This window comes from Vitis riparia, chromosome 2 (genome assembly GCF_004353265.1).
Source record: "Vitis riparia cultivar Riparia Gloire de Montpellier isolate 1030 chromosome 2, EGFV_Vit.rip_1.0, whole genome shotgun sequence".
NCBI lineage: Eukaryota > Viridiplantae > Streptophyta > Magnoliopsida > Vitales > Vitaceae > Vitis > Vitis riparia.
The window spans coordinates 19,401,452-19,423,593 of NC_048432.1; the positions used below are offsets into that span (position 1 = coordinate 19,401,452).

Genomic DNA, 22,142 nt, shown 5'->3' on the forward strand with positions numbered 1-22,142 from the left:
ATGCAATTGGACACATTGATGATTTGTTTGTGATATCATATCGACAAGGTAGCATTGAGAAAACAGTACAGAAAGTATTGCCCCATGTGACGCATGGTGTCTGCACTTATCACGTTGGACAAAATTTGAAGACAAATTTCAAGAATCCTGTAATTCATAAGTTGTTCCATGATGCTGCCCATACTTATCGTGTTTCAGAGTTTAATTTTATATTTGGGCAACTAGAGATGATTGACCCAAGAGCAGCAAGATATTTGATGGATATAGGAGTTGATCAATGGACACGTTCATATTCTACTGAAAAAAGATATAATATCATGACACCAAGGATCGTTAAAAGCCTTAATACTGTGTTGAAAAATGCTAGAGATCTTCCAGATTTGCAATTGGTTGAAGAATTGAGAAACTTACTTCAAAAATGGTTTGTGACTCGTCAACAACAAGCAATGTCAATGTTAGCTGAACTTACCATGTGGACTGATGGAGAAATTCGTTCAAGGTATAATATGTCAACAACATATCTAGTGGAACCTATCAACTCCAACGAGTGTAATGTTAAATATGCTGGCATTAGTGCTCAAGTGAATTTAGACACTCGTTCATGCACATGTCGACCATTTGATCATATTCCATGTGCACATGTTATTGCTACTTGTAGATTTTACAACATTTCATGTTACACTTTGTGCTCCAAGTATTTTACTACTAAAACATTATTATCTTCATATTCAGAGTGTATTTATCCAACTGGAAATGAAATAGATTAGGTAATACTTGATCATATTTGTAACAAAGTTGTGTTACCACCTAAAACGAGATGCCCAATAGGAAGACCAAGGAAAGTAAGAATTCCTTCTAGTGGAGAGGGCAAGCGCACATCTCGATGTAGTCGATGTGGTCAATATGGGCATAATCGGAAAACATGCAAATGACCATTCCCTTGATATCATGATAGCTTTGGCACTCTATGAACTTACATGGAATGGAAATTTTAATAGTGAGTTTTTTTTTTTTTGTTTTTTTGGTACCCATGTGAACGAAAATGTAAGTTACTTTTTGTATAAGGTGATAGGATAAACACATTGATGAATATTGTAATAATGATCTTTTTTTTTTTTTTTTGCATACCCATAGAAATGGAAATATTTGTTACTTTTGTACATATATGTTATGATGAGTTATGTATAAAGTATGAATGAAAATTGCATGTTTATTCTCAAACTATGGACTCAACTGTTCTCACGTTTATTGATAAGAAACTTGACAATAGTTAAGTTCAGGTTTTGTCTAAAGACCGTTGACTTAACTACCTTCAAGTTTGTACATAAAACAACTTGACAATAGTTAAGTTCAAGTTTTGTTTAAAGACTATAAACTTAACTACCTTCAAGTTTGTACATAAAACAACTTGACAATAGTTAAGTTCAGGTTTTGTCTGAAAACTATGAACTTAACTACCTTCAAGTTTGTTCATAAAACAACTTGACAATAGTTAAGTTCAGGTTTTTTTTTTTTAAGATTGTGGACTTAACTACCTTCAAGTTTGTTCATAAAACAACTTGACAATAGTTAAGTTCAGGTTAAAATGGAAATTGTAGACACAACTTCCTATGAGTCTATAGAAGATCAACTTGATATTTGTTAAGTCCAGATTAAATATGTTATTCTAGAATAGACTTCGACTTAATATCTGTCAAGTTTGTTCATAGTTAACTTGATAGTAGTTAAGTTCAAGTGTTCTATTAAGACTGTGGACTTAACTACCTTAAAGTTTGTACACAAAACAACTTGATAATAGTCAAGTTTAGTTTAAAAGGTTAATTGTATACATAACTATCGAACTACATTCATCAAAATATCCAAGTTTATATATCAAGCTGTCCAACTACATTTATCAAAATGTCTAATTACATATATCAAGCTATCCAATTACATATAACAAACCATCCAACTACATTATCAAAATGTGAAATATCAACATGAATTCATTACATAGGCAAGTATTTCATATAAAATAACTTTGCCATCTTTTCCCGAAACCAGTCTATTCGAGCACTTGTTAATGACTTTAATGGATGGTTGTGCATTAAGTATTCAACATATTTGATAACAAACATGCCATAATCACCACTTCATGGTACACAGATAATCAATGTTAGGGCTATTATTAAGGATTAAGTGCATAAGATATGAAAGTAAATTTAAGATCACTTACTCATTTTCCTGTTGAGGGATATCTTGCAGTTGTTCAATTTCCCATTCCTGGTAGTTAACTTTTGTGTCACCATGAAACCCATAATATGCTATGGCATTCAATATATGTGGCAACAATTTGGCTAATGGTTTAATGGCAACTTGCAATCTTGCATTATTATTGATGCCCATCAATGAGTCATATACATATATAATCCTTTGATGAAAGTGGACAACTCCTAATACCCAGTGACTAGCCCAAACATTGATGGGGACATACACAATGTCAATATCAGGCCATTTGATAGAATAAAGAGGTTGCGAACCATTGGCGTAATCAATAAGAATGTCATTTTATGGTAATTTGAATTGGTTCCATTTCTTGCCATGCTTAATCCATCTTACTTGAGCATTTTGCTACATAGAATAAAGTTAATATACATAAATAAATAACCAAGATCTTAAGATTCATTATTACAAAAAATTAAAAATGATAACTAAAATTCAAATTACACATGCCCAAAACATAGTATCCACTGTGGTAAACTTTTGGGAAAAAATATGAGGATTTTCTATTCGCCGTTTTCGGAAAAAGAAGAAGACAACATCAATGTGCTAACAATTACAATAAAGTAAATTAGTTATATTATTTGGTTGTAAGCTGAACATAATAATAAATATAAATAAAAACACAATGCATCATTTACAAACCGTGTCAGCAAGCCATGAACCATGATTAGACAATGATTGAAACCATTTTTTTTATCTATATGCATGTAGTCAATGTCAATTGTGGACCTTTGACATCAAAGTAGAAAAAACATTAGTAATTTTATAATTTGTGAAGAACACAAATTTACAAGCATGGATGCATACAAATCACCCTTGGTCATCACTCATCCACTTTTGAAAGGACTCTAATGTTTCTTCAGATGTTGGACGCAAATGATCAAATAATGTTAATGGTTCTTCAATCTCTTTTCTTAGTTTCTTTCTCTTAGTGGGATCTGTAAAAGGGTACTGCGAAATATGAGACATTTTAATCTCACGTCTTTGCTTAAAAATGGCAGGAGATAGATGGTGAGGTATGACATATACTGAAAACTTGGCCGACATAGTTGGGGTACCAAACAACTTGGCAATATCAATAACTAGATCATCATTAGAGTAATCATCTTTCAACTCTTTAGTCGTGTGTTTTTCTGCAAGCTAAAGGTTTGTAGAAGCTTCCATACCAATGTTCACATCCATGGGAATGTCATTCCTCTCCACTTCATCATCTATAACATCCTCAAAAATTCCAGTTTGGAAATCAAAACCCATATTGTTGTCCTTTTCCTTTGTACTAGATTTTCTGAATCTAGTGTCATGCATAACATGTTCCTCATTTGAACTCTTAACCTAAAATTGCATACACCACCCAATAATAATAAATATGAGAAAACACAAATGTCAAAACATTGAAGTATTAGAAATTATAAACAAGTAAACATGACACTAAATTCTAATAAAAGTTGTTTCAATTCATCCATATTCAAGTTGAGTCTTTCAATTTTTTTCTTTAAATGACTGAAATTTAACTCTTAGCTTTGTTTGAATTTCACAAACTCTATCCATAATTTTTGCACACACACACACACACACACACACACACACACACACACACACACACACACACACACACACACACACACACACACACACACACACATATATATATATATATATATATATATATATATATATATATATATATATATATATATATATATATATATATATATATATATATATATATATATATATATATTATGACAAGTTTGTTCACTTTGAAATAACACACTTGTTAAATTTAGGTTTTTTCATGATCCCTGCAGACTTAACTTCCTATAAGTTTATTTATAATAAACTTAACACTAGTTAAGGTCAGGTTCCACATGTTAATTATGGAGTGATCATCTTATATTAAATAAAGTACAAAAAAAAAAAAAAAAACATGCATGCATTATTTATGATGGCTAAGTTTAGGTTAAGTTACCTCTATTGATGGGGAAACTACATCATTTGTTGTTTCTTCTACCATTGCAGCAGTAGCAACAACAACATATGCAGCAGTGTCAGATGAGTTTTTTTCATACCTTAAGTCATTCTTCTTGGCATCTTGTGAGGCATTTGATTGGTGCAACATTTCTTCTGAAGCTCCTTGTTTATCTACATGTTTGTAATAGTCTTGTTGTTGCTTCTCTAAAGTGGGTGTTAGAAGCAAATGAAAAGTTAACTACAAAGTTCAAATCAAATATAATTATTAATAAACAATAATACAATAATATTTATAATTGCATTATTAAAATTTAAAGGTAAAGAATTACTTACATGAGGCTCTAGAAAGTCTTTTTCAACCTCAGTAGACCTTGGAGCACTTGTTGTACTCCAATTTAATATTCGAGAATAGCTCTTAGATACACGAGTGGCATATTTCAATCCAATAAGTGGAATAGCCTCATATGCCCAAACCTGGAAGGCATATGGAAATCCAACAAGACTAATGCTTTAACTGCAGCTTCTCCTTTTGTTTTCTTCTTATTTTGGTATTTGGATACCCGGTTCTCCAAAGCTCTTTGCAAACCAAATAGTGTCCTCTCATTATAAATCCCCCCCTCCCCCTATGGATACTTGTTAAAAGCCTTCAAATTATCAACCAAAGCAACCATTCCATATTTATTAAATTTTTCCCTTCTTTCCCAAATAAAACATGCTTTAAAAAAATACAAAAGTGTCAACTTTATCACATCTTCATCTTCAAATTCTTTTTTTATTTTTTATTTTTCTTATTCTTATTCTTTTTTTTTCATCTCCTAAAGAAAGAAAAACTTTCTCCAATTCATCATTACGCACCTTGTTTTCTCCTTTAAAGTATGTGTCCATTATTCGTAATGATTTTTTGTCACAGTTTGGAATAGGACTAGAACTCAAGTCTGTAATCAATGCAAACTCTTCTTTACTAAATCTTAAGCCCTTTGACTTTAATAAAATCCATATTTAATTGTCTTTTTTGGTTTCACATTGACGTAACAACAATTGATGAACAATTTGGGCTGAAAATATAAGTTCGGGAAGGAGTAAAAAATGACCAAAACATGATTTTCTAAACATCTCTAATTGTGGTTCAGTCAATTTCTTCTTAATATTTTCAATGGCTACCAAGTGAGACAAACATGCAATTTTTCCAGGAAAGTACTTCTCTTTAGGTATTTTAGATATAAAAGATAAGAGAGGAGGAAGAATGTCAATATGCAAGATAATAACAAATTGTAAAAATATCAATATAAATTGAGCAAAATTATATTACCAAACTTATCCAACTATGTTAAATCCACCATTTCGTATTACTTCTTAACATGGACTTTATTTTCATATTATTTAATGATGTCATGTCAAATGCTAATATTCTAAAGATATTATTTTACTAATGCAATTGAAGCTATTATATTTTACTAAGTTGCAGCTACAAAAAATTACAGACATTAATATTATAGTGTTTATTGAAACTTGAAACAAAACTAAACCATTTTGAAATTGCAACCTGTTGACAATGAACTTGATAGCAGTTCAGTTCAATTTTTTCTTAACATATATATTTAAATCAAAATTCTAAATATTTGGATAAAATAATTTCATAAAAATTATATTCAAATACGATATAAATTCATAAAAAATAACTTCATTACACAAAATTTCAAAACCTTTTGATGGTAAACTTGATAGTAGTTAAGTTTAGTTTTTTTTCTAATCATTCAAATATTGCTTTAAACCTTGGACTATAACCTCATTGAGAAAATTTTCAACAATTAGATTATCAATTCATGAAAAATAAATTCATAAAAAAAAGGATAATCAATTAAAAGGGATAAAATTAAAAAAGAATTAAAAACCAAAATTTCAAGTAGAAAATTAATGTTTATTGAATCAGTTGATTTTTTCTCATTTTTTGATGACGATGACGATGTTTCAAACATTGCTTTGTTTCACTTCCCTTTTTTCCCAAAATTTTATACCTCTTCTGTTTCGTATTTTTCATCAGAGAATTTTCTTTTTCTGCCATTTTCATGAACTAAATCAACACACAATATCAGAAAAATGAAAAATAGGGTTTGATTTAAAAAATAAATAAAATGAACCAAAATAAGACACTTAGGGTTTCTTCTCATTTCATGGATGAAGGTTCATATGTACAGTTTGAAAAATTGAAATCAAAGAATGAAACAATGAAACTTACTTTATGTTTTTTCCTTGTGTTGCGTTGCCTTTTTGTTCTTTTGCAATAAACGGAAAAGTCCTTTGTGATTTCTTTCTTGCAGGTTAAGAGATGGAACAATGGGTTTGCAGGGTAAGGAAGAGATGCGGTACAAGGGACAATTGGAGTTGGAGGGAAAATGGGCTAAAAAGATAGCTGAGGGGTATTTTTGTCCGAGTTGGGTCATTTTTGAGACTTATAAAAGGTGGGGGTTAGTTTTGAAATATTGAGGGATTTTTGTCCCTTTTAATCGGTTATCCCATTTTTTTATAGTGTACATTATAAAATAAGTTGTTGAGAAATCTGTTTTTTATATTTCAATTTTTAAATAAATTTTATTCTTAAAATAAATTTATAATTACTTTTGAAAAAAAAATCTTAAATACAATTGTTTAGAAAAAAAAATGTTGTAAACCCTTAATCTCACTTTTTTTTTTTTTTCCGAATTTGTTCTCGAATTTTTTCTAAAAAATAGTTGTATAAGTTTTTGAATAATTTTTCATTTCTTATTAATACTTTCAAAATAGAAATAAATGTAATTTAATTTGTTATTTTTTATTTTTCCTTTTAAGGACATAAGTGGTAGAGTGATTTCCTTTCTAATTAAAATATTTAAAAATATAAAATACTTCGTGTCTTAAAGTTCATTTCAATAAAAAATAGATATTAACTTTTACATTGGTTTTCCTCATTTTCAAAATCTAAAAATCTCAAATTTGTTGGTGTCTTCTTTACTCTTCCAATTATTGAGTATGACTTTGTCTTATTTTTTAATAAATTTAAAATTAAGATAATTATTAATTGAACATTATATATTGCTTTTAAAACATGACATCAGAGTTTTGTCTTATTAATTAATTAATTTTTGTTTATAAAAAATATCATATTAGTTATTACGTTATATTAATTAAAAGGAGAAAAAGAAAAAATAAACTATGAAATCAATGGCCCAAAGCAAAGCCCAGGCCCAAAACCGACATCATAGAAGCCCGATTTAGAGGGGTCCAATCTCTGAACCATTTCCAATTTAACTAAAGGCCCATGAGATCCGCCCCAATGATATACCCAAGCTTTGGGGTAAAAAGGAGATCTTTGTTTTAAAAAGGCCGACCTTTTATATTTATAATTTTTTATTAAAACAATTTTCAGAAAACTTAATATTTGTGTTTTTTTTTCATGCGATTATTAGCGCAATTGAAAGCTTCCAATTTTAATAATATTTTAAAAATGTGTTATCAAAATGATTCAATTTGATATATTGTATAGGACTTCAAGTATAGCGTGAATGAGTTAGAATTAGGGTTGAGTTAAAAAAATTATCAGCACCATTGATATGAATTGAAGGTGTGAACATCTTGTCCAAACCCGAACCAACATATTATTATTTATTTATAATTTTTTATCATTTTATTTTAAAATTAAAAATATAAATAAGATGATAAAATAACTCTTGACCATTTTTAGTTATATTGGACTATAAACTTGTCATTCTTACTTAATTATTAAAATTTGAGATTATGTAATGGGTTTTGTTCTAATGCCAAAAAAAATATTCCAAAGCTTTGATGTGCTTCCCCTAAGTGGTAGTTAAATCTTATATTATAGAGTATATAATTTTGATTAGAGGGCCGATTTTCAGTCTTATAATTTCATAAAAAAGTTATACATAAATTTTTTCAAATCAATTTTTATTAAAGGTATCATTTGATTAAGTTAAATATAATTTTACGTAAGATTTTCACATAATACGTTTCCTCTTATGAGAATGTACATTGAATAAAAAAATGAATTATTCTCATTATAAATTTAAAACTTAATATTTTTATAATAAGTTTCTAATCAATTTTTATGTGAAAAATCTTTTCTCAACATCAATGGTATCTACTATGATGCTACACTAGATAGAAATGATAACTCCAAATGACTCCTAATTTTCAAAAATTATTTACTAGTAACTAATGAGATATCTTATAACTTTGAGACATATTAACTTTTAAAAATATAACATTAGTGCTGCATTAATCTATTAAAACAAAAGGTATTAATAAAAATGGTTGGTGGAGTTTTGATACACCTTTTTTTTTCTTCAAATAGAATATGGTAATACATACTCTTATAAAAAGGCAAGGATTTTTCTTATGGTTTTTGGGAACTATTCTTAATAATAGCTTTTGTTTTATTTTTTTTTAGAGAAGAACATTTTCAGCAGAGAATTATATTCTAAAAAAATGTTATTTTCTAAAATAAATTTGATTTTTTTAAAATTTTAGTATAAAGTTAAAATTAAATTAAGGATTATTTGATTAAAAAGTCACATAGTTGTTCTTTTAGAAATATATTTATTTTAAAAAAAATTTAAACATAATACAAATATTTGAAATTTGCCCTAAAAATAAAATAAAATCTTTAAATTTAAATTCTATTTTCTAGAAAACTGTGGTCTCTTATGAGTTATCCAAAGAGGGGTACAACTTTGATAAGAGATGAAGAGGATGAAAGTAGAGAATCATGGAGTTTTGGTGAGGGAGAAGATGATGAAAGAGACATTGAAAGATTTTTTTGGGAGCAGCCTTTAATAAAAGCTTGTGTGGGTGGTTGAAGGAGTCCCTTTTAAAAATAGAACGAGTAGTTGGAGAAAAACTTTCTAGAGGCATGTGTGAATACTTAAAAGTTTTCACATTTCTTGGAACTTGGACAATCTTATTATATTCCAACTTTGAAATTTTCTCAATAATTTGCTTTATTATTTTAGGTACCATAACTCCATTCAAAGTCTAAACCTCAAGACAAGTGACCCAATTTTTAAAGGCTTTTCTTGTGTTTTGAGGAGGATTATTTATCCGAAAATATTATATCTGATTTTTTAGATTTTTAAAAATATATTTATGGATACTATTTTTATTTTTAAAATATTAAAATGTGAAAAATAATTGTTAATATTTTTAAAAATGACCCATTTTCCAAAAAATATATTTTGAAGTGCTAAAATTGAGATAAATTATAGAATTTATTTAATGATGTTTCAATATAAGGAGAAAATTTCTCCAAAATTTTACTAAGAATAATGGAAGATTGGTCGAGTTGACACTTGAATATCGAAGCTTCAAGGTGGACCCACTTTGCTGATTGGAATGGGAATTTAACTATCAGCGATTCCCAAGTCCGCTGGCGCAGCATCTTCCCTGTGTTGCGAGAGCATCTGATATATCCTCCAAAGCGTCGTATTACATTTTCGCTTCACGGATTTTCAAACCATCTTCAGATCAAAAGCTTTGGGGTTGAAAAAAGGAGGTTGCAGTCACAGCTTCATCACAGTCTCCACAAAAAAAGAGAAGAACCATTAAATTTCAGAGCTTTTTTCGTGCTAAATTCAGCTAAACCCCCCAAAACCCGCTTCAGGGAATTCGGATTCGGAGCTCTTTTTGGGGTCTCAACATGTCCATGGATGCGAGCTCTGGTTCTGGGGATGGTGGCAACATCAAAGGAGTGCCCACGCATGGTGGCCGCTACGTACGCTACAATGTGTACGGAAACTTTTTCGAGGTCTCTGCAAAGTATGTTCCTCCGATTCGTCCGGTTGGTAGAGGTGCATATGGCATTGTCTGGTGAGTTATTGTACTAATTTCAACCTTATTTCCGTGTTAATCAGTATGGATTTTGGTATTTATTTATGGGTTTTCGTGCTTTGTTCTGTTGACGTGCATATGGGAAGCTGTATGTTTATTACACGTTTCTGTTGATGTATTTCGCTTAGATTTCAGTGGGGTTTTGGGAGGTTTTAGCTTAGTGCGGGGGGTTATTCAGGAACTGCATTTGATGGCCGAGTTGGGATAAATTAGCTTCCACGTTTATGTATAAATTTTGGGTACTCCATCTCTCCATAGTCGGAGGTTGTTTTGGATCCATTCCGACCTACTGGATTGGAGAAATGGCTCGGGTTTGGATGAAATGTAAAGGTATGCTACAAATAGCGATTACCAGTGCCCAATCCATGTTTGAGTGAAGTTCTGACTACGATCCAAGGTGCTTCTTCAGCGCTTCAACTTATTCTGGCTAGTTCTATTTGGTTAGATTTTATGGGTTTCCCAGCATGTGTTTGGAAAAAAATTGTAGATTGTCAAACGTGGCTTTTAGCAATTTTGGCTCCTAGCAGAATTGTTTTAAGAAATTAGACGGGGATGTTGTTTGAAAAGATGGTTACGGAGTATTAAGCTCATAGTTTTCAAACCAAATCCAAATCGAGTTGTTTAAGAGGCTATATTATCGGTTCCTACCGTCTGGCTGGTTGGGGTTTGATAATTTTGGTTGGGTTTGCAGGAACTTCTTCACCAGCTTTGCTCAATGCCAAAATATGTAAATAAATCTAATTATTCTATTTGCTCCTTGAAGACATCACTGAAAGTCCAAAACTTGTTCATTTGAGCATGGGATGCAAGGTGTGGCTTGAATCCATGAATTTCTGTTGATGCCTTGTCTCAAAACTAGAAAGAAATCTACCCAGAATGCTTCATTTTATTTTGATTCCTTCGCTCAAAGTTCGCACGATCACACCATTTCATGTGTGCCCTACCACAGTTTGGGGAGGGGAGTTCTTGCAGCAAAGACTATGCTGAAGCATTGTTTCATTATTGTGAAATTGAAGTGCATACTGAGCCCAAGCCCTTGAGGCCTGAATCAATTGGTAAAGGGTTGGGAGGGTTGGTGGGAGGTTTCAGTTTCAAACCTCAAAGGGGACAAAAATTTACCTATAAAATAAAAAAAGTGCATATTGAGCCCAAAATCTGTGCCTATGGTATTGATGCATTATGGTGGCATGATATGATAGCTGTAATTTTGTTAACAGTGCAGCATATTGTTTCACTGGACTGAAACCATAAAAAAAAAAAAAAAAAAAAGACGGGATAGAATCACATTCCTGATTTATTTATCCTATACTTATTAATGACTCTTGTTGCTTTTTCATCCATTATTTTTAGATGCTTCTTTACTTTTTAGTGGTCTGTTAACCATAGTTCCAATTTTCTTGCTTTCACCCATTTCCTACTTGAAGGGCACAGAATTTTATTTATTTATTATTATTTTTTCTATCATATAAACAAAGACAGACACATTTAAGGGAGTATTTGGAGTTTCTGTGCTGATTCCCAGGAACTCAGAAAGGTGTTTTAACATTTACATATCAGACAAGTTCCTATTTGATCAACAGAAGGGAGGATAACTTGATTCCTTTCTTTTCAGTGCTGCAGTAAATTCAGAAACACATGAGGAGGTTGCCATTAAGAAGATTGGTAATGCATTTGACAACAGAATAGATGCCAAAAGGACCTTAAGAGAAATTAAGCTCCTTCGTCACATGGATCATGAAAATGTGAGTTTGATTTCCTTACTCTAAAAGATCTCAACATACTTGTTTGCCTCCTGGGTCTTGTGCATTTCTCTTTCTTAATTATGATGAGTTTCTTCATTGATTGTACACACATAGTTGCTGTGTTCACCCTAGTAATAATATTATGCTCTTATGATACTCTCTCTCTCTCTCTCTCTCTCTCTCTCTTCCCCTCTCCCGTCCTCTCTGTGTCTGCGCATGCATGCGGGTGTGTGATGTGCCAGAGACTTAAGCCAGAATGAATGGCAATGCAATGGTCATGCATTTACAAAGATGCATTCCTCTAGATTTATTTTAAACTTCCCTACCATAGTGCTCATTTTATAACGACAGTAACTTGAGTTCTTTAAATTCTCCTAACTGTATTGGAAATAAGAAAAGCCTGCATTTTACATCAGTAAGAACTCATGATCAGTGCTCAGGAAACCTTCTTTTCATCAATTGTTACATCTTAATTAAAGATGGGTAAGCTATGTGCCCATGGAGCAATATGACATGCACCTGGGACTATTACACCAAACCCTGATAAGCTCTGGTAAATTTTCTATCCAAGTTATATCTGACCTTGGTGAAAAGAAGAAAAAGAAAAAGAAAAAAGAAGATGCTGCTGCAGAATTGATGAATTGGTGGTGAACAGTTTTTTTTTTTTGGAAAGAATTGGGAAGTATTTAGCCATCAAGTGCATGTGTATCTAAACCACAGAGTTCTTCCTAATATATGTAACCTTGAGAGGACATATTCAAGTTTATACTGATACGTATTAGTATATCTAACCTTGTGGTGTAGATTCAGTGTCCTCTGGGGTCCTAGCACAAAATTTGTTGGACCTGTAGGTGGATACTTGGATGAAGGAATGGTGAACCTATCTCCTAATGGTTGAAGAGTCAACCTGAAGACATAGGATGGTTTTGGAACTTGGCCAGTGGAAGCAGGTGCTTCAGGACTGGAATCAGGGGCAAAGGCTGGTTTGATCCAACTGACTTTTCAAAATCTTTCTAGCAGGGATGAATCAGTTGTTCTTACAATCTCTATTCAAGATGGATTGAACAAGTACTCATCAAGTTGATAAGGCCAGCTATGAGATCCCAGAGCGGAGGGGTTGCATCTGATCGACACAATTGAGCCTGCCTTGGGGACAGCTTAGGGTTGGGGCATTGGGCATTAAAAAAGAGACCCACGCTTTTAGTTACCTCGTGGACAGTGTGGTGATGTAAGTGCACATGATTATCGGGCTGGAAGTCACAGGTATGGGCTAGGTGTTCCCCACAGACTCTATTTTTGAATGGAGGGAAGGAGCAGATTGAGGTATCAAAGGGATTCTTTACCTGCTTATCCCCAGCTCAAGTGCTCTGCTGGTTCCCATGTGTTGTGTGGCTCATCTTAGGCATGATAAGGGGCAACACTGGCCCAGTGGCATTTGAGATGCAGCTCGTGATCGTTAGTTCAAGTGATTAGGTCACTGATTGTAAGATGCTGCTTTTCTCAAGTTGTGGCTCAAGAATCTCTTTCTGGCCATGTAATTGCCCTTAGTCATGGGGCAGGCTTGCTTCTATGGTATTTGAGGTGTGGGGTAGTGATTTGGTAGTGTGCTGGCTTGTCCTTAGACTATTGGGTGGTATAGTGGAAACTTGTTATTGTCTCTGCAACACAGAAGTTAATATACTTAAGAGTGACAAAAGAAAACTAACAAACCAAAAAATATGATTAATGCAATTTTTTGTTCCTACTGACAAAGTGCCAATCCAAAAAATAGAAACAACGATTTCCCTCCTGACTCTGAGTCAATTGGTGTTTACTATCTTGGCCATTTGCTTTTAATTGATTCATAAATGCTTTTAGGATTTTTAATGCCAGATGGCAGTTGCCTTCCAGGTTTTTTCTCAAAATGATTTGTTCATTTGCCTTGTTATGTTTGTCTGGGAGTGTGTGTACAGTTATCATGACCTATTTTTTCGCCTGAAACATGGAATCATTGCCCAGTTCTTTCCTTGCCGCAGGTTATTGCCATCAAGGACATTATACGACCACCAAAGAAGGAAACTTTCAATGATGTCTACATTGTTTATGAATTGATGGACACTGATCTTCATCAGATCATTTGTTCTAACCAATCCCTCACCGATGATCATTGTCAGGTATCTCACTGACTATTGTTGGTCATCTTACCTTGTCATTATAATTAATTAGCTCTAACCTTGTAACTTATCTGCAATGAGTCCTGACTGTTGTCCTGACTGTTGTCCTTAACTTTGATCAGAAAGTTGGACCTGAGAATGGAGCAGCTATTTATTGATTTCTTTTTTTCTCCTTTCCAGCCAATCACTAAGTCTGGTTTTTTGCTTACATCCAAGAGTGCATTCTAGTAATTTTTCCCTCTGATGAAGGTAGACAGAATCAAATAGACAAAATAGAAGCAAGCAAGCAATTAACTAATTGTAACATGGTGATTATCATAGCTAGATTGATAAGGCGGAATAAGCTTTCTCTTCCAAGAAGCTTGACATAGCACCTAACTAGGAGAGCTTTGAAACTTATCCTAGGTATCAGTCTGCCAATTAATTGTGATTGCGAATAACATAGTTAGAGGATCAAACTGTTAATTGACTTTTGCAAATTTGATACACAAACCCTTATTGGTAATTTTGTCTCAGTTTTAGGGCTTTGCACTTTTTATCAGGTTACAAATATTGGCTTGGAACTATTCATATGAGTAAATATTGCTTCTATTTGATGTTCGTGCATGCAGTGCCTGGATGTGATTCCTTACAAACTTCAGATTATGGAAGTGGGAAAAAAAATTGTTTTATGATCATAAACTTGCACTAAATTTTTTAAATAGCAGATGGGGATCTTGTTTTCAATTTGATGAACATCCTTATGACCCTCTAGTGGTTGCTGGAATGAAAAGGAACCAAAAAAAGCAGGAATTACTTAATATTATTCCAGTTCTATCAGATTCTAAATTTTCTTTGTTTACTCATGTTCTTGGCAACTATTGCATAGTGGTGTTCAATAAACTACTGAAGTGATCCAACAATAGACATTGACAATCACAGTTGGTGTGTTATTATCAGATGAAATTATTATTACTATACCCCCTGTAACAAATATTAACAATTACTGAGCTAAAAGACCAGCTTTGGGCAACCGATTCTTTATCATTACCTTGCTTTGGGTTGAAATTGTACAAGAGATTGATCTTCTAGGATTTGCAGTACTTTCTGTATCAACTGTTGCGAGGATTAAAATATGTACACTCTGCAAATGTCTTGCACCGTGATCTAAAGCCCAGCAATTTGCTTCTGAATGCAAATTGCGATCTTAAGATTGGAGACTTCGGACTGGCAAGGACGACATCTGAAACAGATTTCATGACTGAGTATGTGGTCACTCGTTGGTATCGGGCACCAGAGTTGCTTCTTAATTGTTCAGAATATACTGCTGCGATTGATATATGGTCTGTTGGTTGCATACTAGGTGAAATCATGACCAGAGAACCATTATTCCCTGGCAAAGATTATGTTCATCAGTTGAGGCTTATCACAGAGGTATGGTTCTTGGTGCTTTTGGAGTGATGTTTACTTTTGGCTGCAGCATTCTTGTTTCCAGTTTTCCATGATAAATCCTACAAAATCAGCCAATCTGGCTCAGAACTACCACAATTTTTTTCTTTGGTGTGACAGCTTCTCGGTTCACCTGATGATGCAAGTCTTGGCTTTCTCCGAAGTAATAATGCCCGACGATATGTTAGGCAGCTTCCACAATATCCAAAGCAACAAATCTCTGCTAGATTCCCCAATATGTCACCTAGTGCTGTTGACTTGCTAGAGAAAATGCTTGTCTTTGATCCCACCAAGCGTATTACAGGTACAATGAAAGTTAAAACTTTCATGCACATCTCTAAGGAATGACCTGTTTTTCGAGGTCTATTTTGTTTTTGGGAATGATTTTGTCTCTTGCTTCTTTGCAGTCGATGAGGCACTATGTCACCCATATCTGTCATCTCTACATGATATCAATGACGAGCCTGTTTGTCCCAGTCCTTTTAGTTTTGATTTTGAGCAATCATCAATCACTGAAGAGAACATCAAGGAGCTCATCTGGAGGGAATCCGTGAAGTTTAATCCTGACCCAACTCACTAGGAGAAATGTGGTCATAATGCTTTGTCGTATGCTATAGAAATATATTGGGAGATAACTTTTCCCGCTTGAATACAATGTATGTCCATAACCATAACCATCCAGAGTAGGTAGAAACAGCATTAGAGTTTGCTTATTCTTTGAAACTTGTTAACTCATGTATATGGAGAAAAATGTTGGAAGGGATTAGTTGTCCCCTATGTATCAGCAAAACCCTAAACCAATATTGGTTTTGGTTCTTATATGAGCTGGTAAACCTCCATATTGGTTTTGGATCAAAGATTGTGAATGTTGTAATGTTGGTCAATCTAAGTTTCTTATTTTTCGAATAAAATAATTGTGTGAATCTGAAGAGCTGCTTAGTATAGGTCTTTCATAAGTCATATTGATGCTAGACCTCTGTACTTTGTGCTGATGTTTTAGCTAGCTTCTTTCTGCATTGTATACCTGGAAATTGGTAGAGAATGGAATGGTTGAAGAGAATGCTGTTGCTACACCCTTGACCTTGCTTTCCACTGTTGTTTTAACTAGTTTCTTTCTAGCTTAAACTCTCATATATATTTTTTCTTTTGCATTCTATCCATATAGATTATCATATTCCATAGAAATGAAGCCATAAACACATGATATATCTCTCTTACAAATACTTTCCCCAGTAAGAGCAGGTCTGGACTTCAACTGTGTCAATGGGCAGGGAGTCTGTTGGAAAATTACAGGCTACAATTTTTTCAGGTCCCTGGTCCGGCAGCAGGTCACATGGCTGAGGAACAACGCCACTTGTGATCCCGGCAATATCAGTACAAGTCCATGGTACTTTCTTTGCCTTCTTTGCCAACCCAATTGTCACATTAGATATGCAAATTCCAGTGAATGGATCACCAGAAATCCCCTCCAGTCTACCTGCCATGGTCACATTCTCTGCCACCATATCACGGTAATTGATCCCCTGGATTGCAGGCAGTGCATTTGGATCATAGTTATTATCAGCATGCGAGCCATAGTTTCCAGTCATCCAAAATGCCCATTTCATTGTCTTCATGATCATGCTTCTCACATATATGTCCTTCACATACCCTCCCCTTCCTACTGCAGTTTTGATCCTTACTCCTGATTCCGTATCAATGGCTAGGATGTCTTCAGCCCTGACATCCTCGATCCCACCAGACATCTCACTGCCCAACGCAATGGTTGCACTGAATGGGGAAATGCAGGTGAGCCGTCTGATCACTAGCTGTTTGGTTGGCATCCCATAAGCAATCCCATATTCATCCCAACCGCTCTTAACTGCTATACAATCATCTCCAGAGACGATGTAGCAGTCCTCAATTCGAGTATTTGTGCAAGAATCTGCAAATGAAGCAAAAATCAGTTAGAAAAATCAACTAATTTAAAAGCATATCAGTTTTGATCAGTCCCCCAACCTGGATTGATCCCGTCAGTATTTGGAGAGGTGACTGGTGCAGTGATGGTAAGTCCTTGAATGATAACATTACTGCATTTCAATTCTTTCCCAGTCAGAAAAAACAAGGCTGCAGTCTAGTAACTAGTAACTAGTAACCAGTAACCAGTAACCAGTGGAGAAGATTCGACTCAAACCTGCTGTAAACAGGATGAACATTCCAAGAAGGAGAGTTCACCAATGTCAGACTGGATATTTGAACATTATCAGAGTGCATAATCTCGATTAGGTAAGGTCGCGTATATTTCAGCTCTCCCTTGTGGAACTTTGCCCACCAGAGGGCGCCCTGCCCATCGATAGTGCCATTTTCCCCTGCAATCAAATGAACCACCATACAGTAAGTTTAATGGTGCACCCAGAACCCCATTACATTTGGCTGTGATTAGTACCTGTTATCACTACATCAGTGAGGTTGGTTCCGAAAATTAGGCTGATATACCTCCCTCCTTGAGTATCCCTTCCTCTACCATAGGACGGCAGGGGGTCGATTACAGGCCATTCATGTTCATCCTATGATGATTATTAATGTGTTAACAGTTGGTATCAAGGGCATGAATGCAAAATAGAACCACTGCAGTCTGCGCTCATCTGAGGCTATGAAACGGATCAAACTATGAGAAAAAGCTCACCTGAGAAGCAAGAAGAACTGCATCTTTATGGAGGTACAGAGTAAAATGGCTAGTGAGATTGAAGCTTCCCGTGAGCCACCTTCCAGGAGGAACAAAAAGCTGGGATCCGCCGTCGGATGCGAACTGACTCAGATGGTCAATAGCCGCCTGAAACGCCTTGGTGTTTGACGTTGTCCCGTCGCCTACTCCGCCAAAATCCGTCAACGATGCGCTGTGAGCTCTGCAGTTTATCGCGCTGTACTCGAAATAATCGAACACCCAGTGTTTTCTGCTCTCAGCTCCATTTGTGCTCAGCAAAACCAGCACTACAACCACTGAGACTACCTCAACAACCTGTAAATTCACCAAAAAGGGTTAATAAAATCAGGAGACCCACATGAATGCAGCTGCCAGACGTGTTTTTTTCTGCAATGGGTATTGTAAATTAAATGTAAAGTGATCATAAACAACGCCAATTTTCTCATTGGATCGTGGTTTCAACAGGGAAAGAGAGGCATACTCTAGCGGTTCTGAGACTTTTGGACAGCTCCATTGTGGGAACGGCAGTTGCGTTTTGGTGTGCTCTGGAGGCACATGGAGCGTGTTATATATATTATTGGCACAACCCAACATCTTGGCGTGAATTGTGGGACTCAAAGGAGTGATAAACTATGGAAGTGATAAGGCCAATATTGTGAAGAAAAATGTCAATATTGTGGCATGGTAGGACATTGCAAAAATATGTTGGTGGGTGCCCAAAAGGCCAACGCAACAAGATGACATACCACAAGCACTGGCAGCACTTACCTTGGATAACACAATTGCTGAAACGGAATGGACTTCAGACACAGGAGCCTCAAATCACAAGGTATGTTAACTAATATTCGAAATTATTCTGGTTCAGATTCAGTTCTTATTGGTGATGGATCTTCTCTACCAATTCTTGGTATTGGAGATTCTAGCATTAAGCAAAAGAATTAAGTCTACTTTTGTATACATGAACACGGTTGGAGATGTAACTCCATTTTTTTATTTCCAGGATGCAACATACAGAACTTGATTTAAACACAAAAGACTGGGGTAACAAAATTACATTTAATCCGAAAACAGATTACATAGAATCCGTATAACTGGTAGCAAAAAATCCAAGACTATCTAAGAGTAATTTGATTTATTTTGTCTTTGAGATATGCTCCGTCAACATTCCAAGATATGATCCGAGATATGCTTTGCGAGAATACTCAAGATATGCTCTGTTTTAAATCCGGGATTTGCTCCATCAATTTGTTGAGATTTCCTTAACTAGTCGAACTACCATTTCATTTCAGGTTGAAGTTGTTGCCATTGATACTCCATCTTTCAACGTCTCTCCACTATTGTAGCATGACTTGTGGGAGTTTTCAACCTTATCACTTCCATAGTTATGCTCAACCTTATCACTCCTTTGAGTCCCACAATTCACGCCAAGATGTTGGGTTGTGCATGGTTTAGACTTAGTACAACAATGACCCGCTGGAATTTATCTTCTTGGTGTTTGGCTGGTGAGAATGTGCGTGAAAACATTAGTAAAATGGCAGTTCTAACCCCAATTCCAGGTCTAGTACAGTCACTGAGTTCAAAACTAGGGGCCTGCTACTTAGTGAAGATAATCGATTTTTTTATTGGGAGGTGGAAGATGTGAATCATTTGATACACTAAATACGCAATCCAACCTTATTAAGAAGATGGAGATATGATACACTGAATACTCAATCGCACTATAAAAGGCATTTTCTACTATTAATTTGTTAGATGGAGGTCCACTAACTCCAGCACCCTGCAGACTTTCTTGTGTGGACATGGCAGATGCCACAAAACCCCAAGCCATGCGTGCTAGAATTTTTGTTTTAGAAGCCTCACAAGTCCGTCTTCTAGGAATAATAGGGGTTGAAAATTTGGACTTAGTGGAGAGACCCCATGGAAAATGGTCCAAAAGAGAGGAAGGGCACAAGGGCATGGGTTTGTTGGCTGATCATGTGTGGAATGTAGTGTACTGGGTCCACAAATCACGGTTCTTTTGTCGGAGTTTGCATGCCAGTGCCAACCCGTGAGCTTCCTCTCATGGCACCGTGGCCGACTCTTCACGGGCTTTGGTTGAGGGAGATGGGCCACACGCAAACAAACTCCAATAACAAGCCTTTGTTTGTTAACCAGTGGTTTTGCATGAGATCACTTTCAGTTGTGTGGCTTCTTAAATGCACATGGCTGGGTGAGAAAGCAGAGAGGTCATAGTCACAAGTCTTATCTCCTATTCCTACACTCCCAGGCCTCAATCTTCATCACCCAACAAGCACAGCCCTAGAACCATTCACGGGATAACTTTTAGGTAAGCAATCAACAAATCATGACTCACTTATTATAATTATTAATATATTTGTTTCTTATAGTGGCTTTTGCGGCTTGGGTTGTTGGGCATCCGGGCTGGTCCCATCTTTTTATAATGCAATGCACATGAATTCCACTTCTAGTACTTCTCTTGTACAATATTTTATGTAGTGGCCATGGGATAATAGTGGAAGTCTACACATCCCTCTCTCTTCTAATCTTTAGTAGGCATTTGAATAGCTTCTTTTGAGAACAATCAGAAGTGGCCAGTTCTACCTCATCCTCGTTCTGTCTGATCATTTGAGAAAATGAAAATCGGTTCCATCCTATTAGAAAGGCTGAATAAGTAATTAATTCTATTATCCATGTACATAGTGGCTGCAATCGCTTCTAAGGCCAGGTATGGACCTATCTCTTATGGGCTGCGGTTGCTGCAAACTGGGTTTACATATACATGTATTGCACCCTACTTGTGCTGGACATCCATGTGATTGAACCCTCTATAAGGAGCCCAATGTAGTTAGGTTTGTCTGTGGTTTACTGCGTGGGGAAGTCCTACTGGGAGTGTGAAGTTCAATCTGGTCTAGCTTCTTGTTAAAACTAGAGGACAGTTGAGTACAATGATGGGAACAAGTTTCAACCATATGAGAACAAACAAGGGAAGCTCTAGACGCTTCCTACTCAAAATTACCACTTGATCAGTAGAGTAGTACCCAAACAATTGTTCTAACACTCCCCAGAAAAACAACTAATGGGTATGAAACGGATCTTAATTTGAATTTATTGCTTTAGAAAGCTTCAAAATTTATTTGATTAGATATAACTAATGGATTGAATTAGGTTAGATTATTCCAACAAATGATACTGAGCAAGTAGGCTTTACACCCTCATAGAACTATATATACTGATGAAATATTAAATATCGGCTCCATGCTTTTTTTCTCCACAGGAACTGGGTACAATACAACATGGCATAGATCTAACAACCATCTTAATCGGTCATCTTCAAAAGCCCTTTTCTACAATTGATGATATAGATCCAGTAAGCAATTCGATCTTCTTCTTTTTCTGTTTTTTTTTTCTCTATTTTCTTGTAATCGACTTGATTGGCATTTATTTTTACTTCTTCTCAATGACCAGTGATATTTCCTTTCCTCCTCATCATACCATGCCCCTGCAGAGACTACAAAAGGGATGGAGAACAGTGTCACTGGCTGACAACTGCACATTAACATTTCCTTTAGTGGCACATAGGAACAGCCTGAATATTGGTTGGGTCTGTTCCTCTGAACTGGTTTGGAAGAGTTAGTACATTACATTGGTACTGGGACTCCAGTTTGGAATTGTTTGTAGTACAGTTTGCTGGCTTGGTGTTTACTGATTGAACAATCAACAGTTTTGCTTTCAGAGGCAAAAGAGGGGGAAAAAGTCATTCAGATTTCAGGATGATGAAAAAAGATTCACAACCACAAGTTGGATCTCAGGAAGTGAGCTTCCATTAAGAATTAAAACAACACTGAGAAACTGACCCATCCCAGTTCAAAAAAGCCAGCTTGAAGATTCTAATATATAAATGACCCAATACCAAAATAATTGGAGGCTGGGCATGTTTGATTGAATACCGCTAACATGAATAATCTTATGCCATTTCTCCTCACTTTGATTTATCTTTTCTTACATGACTATCTTGGTATATTG

The 22,142-nt window shown here is 35.0% G+C and overlaps 2 protein-coding genes and 1 long non-coding RNA gene across 4 annotated transcripts; 2 read left to right on the plus strand and 1 right to left on the minus strand.

The window, feature by feature from the left end:
• Window positions 1-9,707: 9,707 nt before the first annotated feature.
• On the plus strand, window positions 9,708-16,365 carry LOC117931691 (mitogen-activated protein kinase homolog MMK2-like). The gene is made up of 6 exons (XM_034852701.1): window positions 9,708-10,092; window positions 11,726-11,855; window positions 13,871-14,008; window positions 15,089-15,421; window positions 15,557-15,740; window positions 15,844-16,365. The coding sequence occupies exons 1-6, from the start codon at window positions 9,923-9,925 to the stop codon at window positions 16,014-16,016; spliced, it is 1,128 nt and encodes a 375-aa protein (XP_034708592.1). The 5' UTR covers window positions 9,708-9,922; the 3' UTR covers window positions 16,017-16,365.
• Window positions 16,366-16,552: 187 nt separating this feature from the next.
• On the minus strand, window positions 16,553-18,710 carry LOC117931679 (probable polygalacturonase). The gene is made up of 6 exons (XM_034852692.1): window positions 18,601-18,710; window positions 18,102-18,434; window positions 17,862-17,982; window positions 17,610-17,784; window positions 17,435-17,505; window positions 16,553-17,360 (listed from the first exon to the last, which is right to left on the minus strand). Exons 1-6 carry the CDS (start codon window positions 18,631-18,633, stop codon window positions 16,651-16,653), a joined length of 1,443 nt encoding a protein of 480 aa, XP_034708583.1. The 5' UTR covers window positions 18,634-18,710; the 3' UTR covers window positions 16,553-16,650.
• An 89-nt stretch (window positions 18,711-18,799) lies between these two features.
• LOC117931696 lies at window positions 18,800-22,142 on the plus strand. Of its 2 annotated transcripts, none has more exons than XR_004654084.1 (3): window positions 18,800-18,948; window positions 21,394-21,486; window positions 21,585-22,142. It is a non-coding gene; the product is annotated as an uncharacterized LOC117931696 (long non-coding RNA). The 2 variants fall into 2 exon arrangements; XR_004654085.1 differs by lacking the exon at window positions 18,800-18,948 and adding an exon at window positions 20,382-20,445.

Coding starts and splice junctions, on each gene's coding strand:
- LOC117931691 (XM_034852701.1), top strand. CDS start 9,923: ATGTCCATGGATGCGAGCTCTGGTTCTGGGGATGGTGGCAACATCAAA. Junction 14,009..15,088: donor TCACCGATGATCATTGTCAG/GTATCTCACTGA, acceptor TAGGATTTGCAG/TACTTTCTGTATCAACTGTT. Junction 15,422..15,556: donor AGTTGAGGCTTATCACAGAG/GTATGGTTCTTG, acceptor TTGGTGTGACAG/CTTCTCGGTTCACCTGATGA.
- LOC117931679 (XM_034852692.1), bottom strand. CDS start 18,633: ATGGAGCTGTCCAAAAGTCTCAGAACCGCTAGA. Junction 17,983..18,101: donor CAGTTCTTCTTGCTTCTCAG/GTGAGCTTTTTC, acceptor TAATCATCATAG/GATGAACATGAATGGCCTGT. Junction 17,361..17,434: donor TACTGACGGGATCAATCCAG/GTTGGGGGACTG, acceptor CTTCATTTGCAG/ATTCTTGCACAAATACTCGA.